The sequence below is a fragment of the Carlito syrichta genome, unplaced genomic scaffold (assembly GCF_000164805.1).
Source record: "Carlito syrichta isolate Samal-C Ts95f unplaced genomic scaffold, Tarsius_syrichta-2.0.1 Scaffold311249, whole genome shotgun sequence".
NCBI lineage: Eukaryota > Metazoa > Chordata > Mammalia > Primates > Tarsiidae > Carlito > Carlito syrichta.
The window spans coordinates 18,810-29,207 of record NW_007255345.1 but is presented as its reverse complement, the minus strand read 5'-3'; the positions used below and the strand labels follow the sequence as shown (position 1 = coordinate 29,207).

The window sequence follows — 10,398 nt, the reverse complement described above, 5'->3', positions numbered from 1 at the left end:
AAGGGTTTTATATTTTAATGGCTTTGGGGGGTTAATGACTTGTAAGGTGTCCAAGCCAGTAAGTAATGGAGAGCATCTGTTGACTTGAGTAATAAATTTCAAGCTTGTTTAGAATTCTGCTTATGTGTTAAACTTGAGTTTCTCCAGTGAGTCTTTTTGTATCTTAGATGATTTATATCTTCCTGGGGAATCATTTAGAGTGTGTTTTTTTAAACAAGTGGTCTTCATAAAGACTTGGGCAGACGAATATATATCACGCTCACTCAAACATCTGGACTAGACAGGGCAGGCAGTTTTGTTTGATGTTTGTTACGGAAATGGCACCATCGGATGTTAACAATGGCATCATCGGATGTTAACATTATTTTTTTCTGATCTTAACATCACGTTTAAAACATGCTGTTCTTTTTTCTGCTTTCCAACTTAGCATCACTCTACTGAGTGGAGAGACGGAGAAGTAGATGTCCACGCCCACAGACCCTGGTGCGATGCCCCACCCAGGGCCTGGACGTTCCCCTGGACCAATTCTTGGACCTAGTCCAGGACCAGGACCATCCCCAGGTTCTGTCCACAGCATGATGGGGCCAAGTCCTGGACCTCCAAGTGTCTCACATCCTATGCCAACAATGGGGTCCACAGACTTCCCACAAGAAGGCATTCATCAAATGCATAAGGTAAGAATTTATTCTTGTGTTCAGTCTCGTCTTCTGATTCATGTATGGCTTATATTTCTGATAACCCCATCCCTTTTTTGTTAAGAAGAGAATCAGAGGAGAACTTTGTCTTATCTTGCATGTTATTAAAAATGCACGTCCTGAGATACTTTTATCACTTCAGATGTTGTACCAGACATGAAGATCAGATGCTGGCTGTTTTAAGATACTAAGATAGACTATGCAGTTCTGACAGTTAGGTCCTATGATTATGGGTTCAAAGTATTTTGTCATGATGAATAAGTAAACTAGTGTTTAAGTCTTATTAATTTTTCTATCTGTGTTAAGTAACTTACATCATCCACTAATAAACACGGTGAAAATTATCCTACCCTAAAATGATTGGCACTTATTTTTAAAAATTGAATCCTAAAGAGTACAAGGAAAAAAATCCTTCCTTAAAGGAATTTTTTAAGGCTTTACTGAAATTAATCAGTCTCTAGGGAATCCCTAAAATGTACATTGCTGTCTCTCTGTGAAGCAGTTTTATTCTGGCTTTGGAAGAAGGTTCTGATTTTACACAACTCACGTCCAGCTGTTTGTTTCTGGACTAAGGTTATAATGATCCTCTGTTTATGAGACTCAGATTGTTGCTGTGGGGATGATCATATCTGTACAATTTGGCATTATACTTTCACAGAAGATGCAAAGAGGAGAGAACAGCCTTTTGCGAAAATAAACAAGATCCTCTATGACAATTTGCTTTGAAAGTTAGCAGTAACCAGGGAAAATCCATGAAGACATTGCACACCGCCTGAAGGTTTTGCCTAATGAGACAAGTAGAGGTTTTACGTTCTTTTCGATGTCATCAACAGATGGATAGGGTGATGGAGCTGCCTCCTGATATTAAGTAGGCATATTAGTCACAGTTCTCCAGAGAAACAGAACCAACAGGAGATATAGAGAGAAAGAGATTTATTATCAGGAATTGGCTCACACAATTATGAAAGTTGAGCAGTTCCACAATATGCAGTCAGCAAGCTGGAGTCCCAGGAAAGCCTGTGGTATAGTTCCAGTCCAAATTGGAAGGCCTAAACCCAGGATAACTGATCATGTGAGTTTCAGCTGAAGTCCAAAGACCTGACAACCAGAGGAGTCAATGGTATAAGTCCCAGTCCAAGGACAGGGGAAGATTGATGTTCCAGCTTAAGCAATCAGCAGACAGAGAAAGAGAAAGTAACTGCTCCTTTCTTCTGCCTTTTTATTCTACGCAGGCCCCCCACGGATTGGATGAGGCCCATCCATGTTTTGAAGGGCAATCTTCTGTATTCAGTCTAACAATTCAAATACTAATCTCATCTAGAAACACCCTTGCAGACACACTCAGAAATAATGTTAGATCAAACATCTGGGCACCTGTGGCCAGGACAAGTTGACATATAAAATTAACCATCACAGTAGACAGGCATTGGAAGATATTGGCTTAAAACAAAAAGATTACACAGAAAAGAGCAGGTCTTGCCTCTTAATTGTGCAGGACCTTATGTCAATCTTAAGGTAGAGCACCAGGGCCCAAAAGGGAAGATTCGTTTGTTGAAAATTTTGTTATTTGATTATTTTCAAATCAAGAAAGTAATCTATGCTTGTTTTGAAAAGTAAAATAATATTGAGCTAAATAAAGAAAATGATTAATCCTAGCTTCACCCAGGTAGCAGCTATTTGTACATGCTTTTTGTACCTTATTTTTTATTCTTGTTCAGTAAAAATACTGTATAAGCACAGGCGTGTATATATGGGTGTGCTTTTTTCCTTAGCTTTTCTTTTACCATAATAGAATCATATTATCTCCGTTAGTTACTCTGAAACTTACTTTTTTCATTTAATTTCCTTTAATATGGCCCAGTTCTCTCCATCCTTTTTTTAAATTAATTTTTTAGCTTAGCAAATATAGAGAGAAATAAAGCTGCTTGCTTTTCTTTTTATTTTTTTTTTTAAGCAGGATTTTTTTGAGAGGACAGAAAAGCTCCCATAGTGGGAGGGGACCTGAAGGGGTTGCCCAGCTGCATGTTTTTCATGTCATATTTTGTAGGGGACTTACTCAACATATTGGCATATTGTAGTCCTTAAATTATCTTGTGTTTAGATTAAATTAACTAGGGAACTGTATTCTAGATCTGATCTGTCACTTGTAAACCTTTGCCCAAGTAGATTACATAATTTCAGAATGATTTGAAGAGCTCTCTCCTTCCAAATGAAAGATAAAACTTGGAGGAAATATTTAACTAACCTTTATTGTTATTTACACATTTAAAAATTGATTGTGTAAGTGTTGGGAATGTTGGGTCAGTTTTTGTTTTGTTTTGTTTTACTTGACTGTTTCTATTGATTATCATTTCTTCTGATCCCTTCTGTTTTATCACCTAGCCCCCTTCCATGCTTTTGTTTTCAATTTGCTTTGCTCTCATTCTGCAAGTTTTGCATTTTTTTCTGCTTTTCCTGAGCCCCACCCGCTTAGATAGTTCCCTGCGTGAGGACATGTGTGAACACTTCGAGCTCACACCTGCTGACCAGATGCCTTTACTTTCTTCCTTTTTTTTTCTTATAGGCAACTTTATTTCTTGTCTTGCTCCTCCTTCTCCCCCTGAGCTTCAGCTTTTTGCTTTTCAACATTACTGGAAATAAATAAACAAGTGGCCTAAATACATCTGCTATGTTGCTTTGATTTCCTCTCTATTATTACTATTTAACAGACTCAGTGATACTCTTTATACCAGATTCTTCCCATTTTTCTTCTGAACATCCTCTTTATGGTAAATTTTTCCTCTTTTCAAGCGCATACTTTTGACTCTCCAGAAATTAACTGTCTTTTCTCCAAAACTGCAAACGCTCGTACTTTCTTTCTTGAAGTCATTTGGTTTCTATAAACTCCTGGAAATATTTCTTTCAGGCTGTTTTGAAAATTGCTATTACATTGGGGAGGAATAGGCTTTTCCTTTTTCAACCAGATGTTTCGTTGCTCAATTCTGGATCGGATTAACATCAGTTCAATAGCTATTCATTGTAAGTCTGTTATGTCCTAGGCCTCAAGTTCTAGGTCCAGGCCCATGTTCATCATTTATTTTCAAATTTGTCTTTAACCTTTTTCATTCTTCCTCCCTCTTAGTACACAACTATTTCTTTCACACCCCTTCCCTTTTAGTACTCATCCCCCATTCACTGCTCTGCCCTGTCTGTTCCTCTCTTTCCAACTGTCATAGAACCTTCTGGTTTCAACTTTTAAACTTTTCATAGCTCCTTCCCCTCCAATGGAAAAAAATTTTTAAAATATTATCATAGACTTTTTAAATAGTCTTCCATCAGACTTCAGACTAACTTCAACATGTAACACGTTTCAAGACTACTTACAAGGGTATGCAAGAATGGCTTATATTTGTCTATCTTGTAAACAGGACTTTATTTTTATTGGCAAGTTTTGAAATTACAAAAACATCAGTTGTTTAAAGCTTGATTTTTGACTTGATTTATAGATGGTTTTGCTGAACCCATTGGTGTAGTCTCTCTTTTTTTTTTTTGTCCCCACCCATAAGGGTCTAAAAATATATGACCAAAAATAAGTAACAAGTGATTGTGCCGCATTTTTAAGACTTTAGGGAGGGATCTTAAAGCTCCAAATAGAAATATTGTGCCTTAAAGAGGTGTCTTAACTGATGTCCTTTAAATGTTTCAGCCCATTGATGGTATGCATGACAAGGGGATTGTGGAAGATATCCACTGTGGATCCATGAAGGGTACCAGTATGCGACCACTTCACCCAGGCATGGGCCCTCCCCAGAGTCCAATGGATCAACACAGCCAAGGTTTGTGTCTGCTACATACCTGATTTTGGTTCCATACCATTGTCTTTCCTTTTGAATATTTTAATTATGACTTCCAAAGAATGTGTCTAAGGAAGGTTGAATCCAGCAGGGTTCTTTTACTTATGGTAATCCACACCAACACAACTTTATGATTTATATGAGAAATTTTATTTCCAAAGTCCAAGTAATTGTACTAGTCACCATGTGTCCAAGCACTCTGAAAAGTGCTTTTTGTACTTTATACAGAATCTTTATTGTGATCTTGTAGGGTAAATGATGTTACCTCAGTCTTATAGATGGAGAAGCTACAGCTAGAGAATTTACTTTGTTTCCCTAAGTTTACACATCCAATCAGTGACAAGACCAGAGAGAAAATCTAGGTCTGCCTCTCAGCAACAGCATAGATGCAAAAGTAAGATGAACCACCTGTGTGTCTTGAATTGCACGCTTATACATTGTCTATAAGGTAGCATTCTCTGACAGGGAAATCCTGTTATTGTTTGCAAGTGGCTAGGGCTCCTAGGTCTGCCATAACAAATTTTGAGTGGTTCAAAACAACAGTAATGTATTTTCTCACAGTTCTTGAGGGGAAGTCTGAAATCAAGGGCTATGCCCTCTCTAAAGGCTTTTGGGAAGAACCTTTCCTTGCTTCTTCCTAGCTTTTGGTGATTGTCAGTAACCCTTGGCATTTCTGGACTTGTAGATGCATCATTTCAATATCTACCTCAGTCTTCATGTGATATTTTTCCAGTGTGTTTGTCTGTGTCCAGATTTTCTTCTTTTTATAAAAATACTCGTCAGTGGATTAGGGCCTTTCCTAATCTAGCACGACCTCATTTTAACTCAATTATATCCACAAAAATCCTATTTCCAAGGTCACATTCACAAGTACTAGAGAGGTTAGGATTTACACATATTGGGTTGGGAGGAGACATGCTTCAGCCCACAACAATGGCCAAATCAATATATAATTTAATAATTTTTTTTCTCCTTTGTGCCTTTTGTGTCCTCTTTCCTTCACTCACTTGCCTTAATATACATGTTAAGATATCTCAAAGCCTTTTTTTTTTGAGTTGGAGTCTCACTCTGTCGCCCAGACTGGAGTGCAGTGGCTGCTCCCGGCCACCGCAGCCTCGACCTGCTGTGCTCCGGCGATCCTTCTGCCTCAGCCTTCCAAGTAGCCGGAATTACAGGCATGGCTAATTTTACGCCCGGCTGATTTTTTTATTTATTGTAGAGATGAAGTCTCGCTGCCCAGGCGGGTCTCGAGCCCGCGGGCTCAGGCAATCCACTCACGTCAGCCTCCCAAAGGCGCGGGATTACAGGCTGAGCCACCGATCAAAGCCTTTTAATATACCGTAGCCTGATTTCAGAATCATCGTGTGGTCATTTCAACATGTGAAGGGCATGGATTAGTCTAGTACTAATTAACATTAGTAGTGATAATTAATATTAATATGCAGACATTCTAATTTAAGGCTTATGGTTTTCATATTGTGGCATGTAATCCTGTGTAAGTGTGTGAGTTTTTCATCTGTCCTTGATCAAATAACCATCCACCTGAGGGAAGACTTTTTGGTTGGAAGGATTTAGAGGAATGTATTCACAGTTGTTTCCTTTTTGAAATATAAATAGGCAAGTCATGGAGGCATAGGCATGCCTTTCCACTCATACTTGAGCAGGTTTTTGAACGTCCCGATTCTGATCTGATTTTTGGTGTCAGGCAGACATACAATTATGTCTCATTGCAGATGACTCATAGAATTTTGACCCTGTCAGAAAAGCAGGCTTTAGCATTGAGACTTTTTGCAGTACAGGAAGAAAAAAAATGATCCATTCACCTTTACAAATGAATTAAGATAACACATCCAGGTTTATCATTTAAATTCTAAGATGCCAGGTGTGTTCATAGAGCTGGTGTGGATCTTATTTTTAAAACCTGGGAGGTGTAGATGGCTAATATTCAATGATTCTTGAAGCCAGGTGCTTGCTTCTGTTCCTGGCTTTGCAGTATCTTTAGTAGTGGGGCCCTAAGTAACCCCCAAAACAAAATCACTAAAACTCTTTAAATGTACAAAACATAATTGAGAGCAGTTTTGCTTTTATTTCTCTTATAATTTCTCTGATCGCTTGACTTCCTTCTTCAACTTAAGAATGACGTCTTCTAAATATAAAACCTCAAAATATAAGAATCTTAGAAAACACAGGAGACACCCTTTTGGAAATTGGAACTGGCAACCAATTCTTTTTTTAGAACCCTAAATGCCCATACCTTAAGAAATAATATAGATAAATGGGACCTCATCAGACTAACGAGCTTCTGCAAAGCAAAATAAACCCTCAAGAAAGCAGGGAGACAGCCCACAGAATGGGAAAAAAAATATTTACCAACTTTATATCTGACAAAGGCCTAACATCTAGAATCTATAAGGAACACAAATGCGCAGAAAGGAAAAAAACAAGCAACCCCATTAAAAAGTGGGCAAAAGACATGAATAGACACTTCTCAGAAGATATACAAGCAGCCAACAGACACATAAAAAAGTGCTCAACCTCACTCATCATCAGAGAAATGCAGTCAAAACCACATTGAGATACCACCTAACCCCAGTAAGAATGGCCATCATTAATAAAACAAACAATAACAGATGCTGGCAAGGGTGTGGAGAGAAATGAATGCTTCTGCACTGCTGGTGAGAATGCAAACTAGTGCAACCTCTTTGGAAGACAGTGTGGCAATTTCAGAAAGAACTAGAAATTGACCTTCCATATGACCCAGCAATTCTCCTATTGGGAATATACCTGGAGGAACTCAAATCATTTTACAAAAAAGATACCTGCGCACGTATGTTTGTTGCAGCTCTATTCACAATAGTAAAAACATGGAACCAACCATGTTGCTCATCGAATCTGGACTGGATACAAAAATGTGGTACATATATACAATGGAATATTATGCAACCACAAAGAAGAACAAACATATGGACTTTGTAGCGAATTGGATGGATTTAGAGTCAATCATACTTAGTGATCTACCACAGAAACAAAGAATAGAGTACCATATGTTTTCACTCATAAGTGGACCTTGAACAATTATCATACCATAAGAAAGGGATTGGTAAACTAGGAATCCCTAGTGGGAAACTGCCAAGGGAAGGGGTGGGATTGGCAGTTGAGGAAAACTGCTCGGGAAGGGAGGGAGGGGCATACCTCATCAACAATGTACCTACCTAATCAGTGTTCGTATACCTAACCCTGAATTGTACCCCACATCTTTATAATAATAATAAAAAAGAACGACATCTTATTTATCTTGGCATCTACACTTGGCATGATATGTGACACATGACTAGCAAAATACTTAGTATATTTTGTCTAATTAGGTATGGAAGAAATTAGGCATTAACAAGTCAACAATTTTAAATAGATCTCAATTTTTATATTATTTCAATAAGATGTAATTACTTTGAAATGCAAAGGTCTGCATTAAGGAAACAGAATTAATGTGTAATAATATGCTCTAAAATAGTAAAATGCATTGTAGTCTGGGGAATTAGTTATTTAAAGATATATTTTTGAGTAAAGCATTGTTAGAATAATGCAGTCCTATCCTATATAATGTTCTAAAAATAATTTAGACTTGGTAATATCATGTATCTTTAAAACACTCATTGTAGGAAGCCATTTATAAACACACAGGTACAAAGAGGTGGTATTGATTTGATAGCTGCCAGCTTTAACTACCTAGCAACCTATTAGGTTATTTTAAGGTATTGGTTGAGACGCAAAACCATTTTCTTCAATAAACACTGAATTGTGTACCTTATGGTCCCAATGATAACATTGTTTATTTTTAGTCCATTGGACAGAAAAAGACTTCAAAAGCAAGTATATAATATTTAAGTATTGTATGCATGAAGAGAAAATTCATACAAAATTGGCATTTATAAGTTCAAGATTATTAATAGGAGAGAGGTTATTGTTTTTCTCTGAGGCAAGATGAAACTGGGGAGATAATGGCCCTTGAAAAGTAGAGAAGGAAAACTGCCACTGTTTTGACTACTTTTGAATGAGCAAATCAAACAAGATTTCAAAAAGAGCAGAAGCTGCATCAACACTGTCATCCTACAGACAAATGTATATTCACTCTCAAGGCAATTTCTTCACTCTGTTTTCTCAACTAAAGATAATTATCAAAATACGTGATGTTGTTGTATCATTTAGATTCTGTTTTTCCTCAAGTTTTATGGACTATTACGCATGTAGAAATAAAAATCTCTTTAGCTGAGACTGTCACATTTTTAATATCATACTATGATAGAATGATTCTATTCACATTTCCTATAAATTCTGGAAAATAATTCTTCCCATCCTGATTTTTTTCTTATCAAATTTGAGGGAAAATTTTGTTGTGCTGATTAGATCTCAAAACTGACTTTTATTTTTACTCTCAGTTTTTTTTTAAATCAAATTTGAAGTAAAAATTTTTGTATTGATTTTTCAATGACCAGGTTCTCTTTTTCAGAGTTTGAATTCTTGTAGTTAATGTAGCTGTCTCATCTTCATAACATTGTTGTGCCATGTCTCACCTTCATAAAGATGCCTTGTTCATAGTTTAAAATAGTGATTTGATAAATGATGTTATACAGTTGAATTTAGAGTGGGTTATCTACTATTTTGGTCTGTTGTGTTAGGCTTTCTATAATTTGTAATGAGTGACCTTATAATCACTGACCTTAGGAAATAGGAGAGACCAGAAGTTAGGAGACATATGACCCATTTTAACCTATGGTAGTATCCCTTCTACTATGAAAATGTAAACAGCTTTAGTAGAAAGATTTTCTCCCTGTGGTAGATTCAGGGCTGGTCAGAAAGATGTCATAATAAACAAACTACCATTTGGTACTAGCATTACAATTAATGGGTTAATGTAAGCATCGTTAAAAAGGAAGAATTTCAATGACGAGGTTAGGTATATGTTATTGATATTCTCTAAATGTTTATTGTTATAAATAACAACATGTTTGGATTTAAATTTTTGCTAGTCTTGCAGGCTGATTTGAGGGAGATTTTCTTGGTTAACTTATATAACCAAACTAGAACCGTAACTTCTGTATGATTTTTGTGCTACCGAATGGAGTAGGTATTTGTGGAATAAAATGTAGCAGTTCTTCTGTTTCCCTTCAGTGCAGGATTTTCTTGAATGGAGTTCTACTTCTCACCAATTGAGAACAAAACCCATTCTTATTTTAGGGGATTATGTTAATTTTGCTTCCCTCTCCCAATGGCAGTTGAAGGTACAAGTAACTGTATCCTTTCTCTGGTCTTGTGAGTAGTGACAGTGAATCCCCAGTTGATGGTGGTCATATATGCCTGGGCCTCTGTGATTCAGCAGATGCATAGAGTTCTTTCAGTTCAAGTTTGATGTAAGTTCAAACATATAGCAGATATCGAGTAGACACTGATGTTATGACCTTTATGAGAGAATTGTGACATGCGCACATTTTTTGAAAGGCAGAGACTTTTCACCTAGGTATGTAACATTGTGTTTTAAGACACCTTTGACTTGATGAATTGACACTCTGAACTCAAACCTAAGGCAATCTTTTGGATAGCCTTTGCTCTCTTCTTCATCTTGGATCTTATTCCAACAACATGCAGTCATATTTTTCACAGAATTCTTTGGCCATATGATGCAGGCCATCTCCTGAAACATTCCTTTGAAATTTTTGTGCATTTTGATTTTTCTTCCCCCCAAAAGTGCTTTATTTTTTTCCCCACCTTTTTAATCTATACAATTATTTTATTTTATTATTTTCTTTATTTTGGAGATGTGGGGTACAATTCAGGGTTAGGTATACAAACATTGATTATGCAGGTACCCTTGT

General features: G+C 36.9%; 1 protein-coding gene across 1 annotated transcript in view; it reads left to right on the top strand.

Annotated features, from left to right (window-relative positions):
* The first annotated feature begins 432 nt into the window (after positions 1-432).
* The window catches only part of LOC103271127 (probable global transcription activator SNF2L2), a 12,231-nt gene continuing 2,265 nt past the window's right edge, over positions 433-10,398 (top strand). Inside the window, exons 1-2 of the mRNA XM_021717847.1 lie at positions 433-674; positions 4,381-4,510. Coding sequence (XP_021573522.1) covers positions 462-674; positions 4,381-4,510 — 343 coding nt within the window. The 5' untranslated portion in view covers positions 433-461. The remainder of the gene's footprint in view (positions 675-4,380; positions 4,511-10,398) is intronic.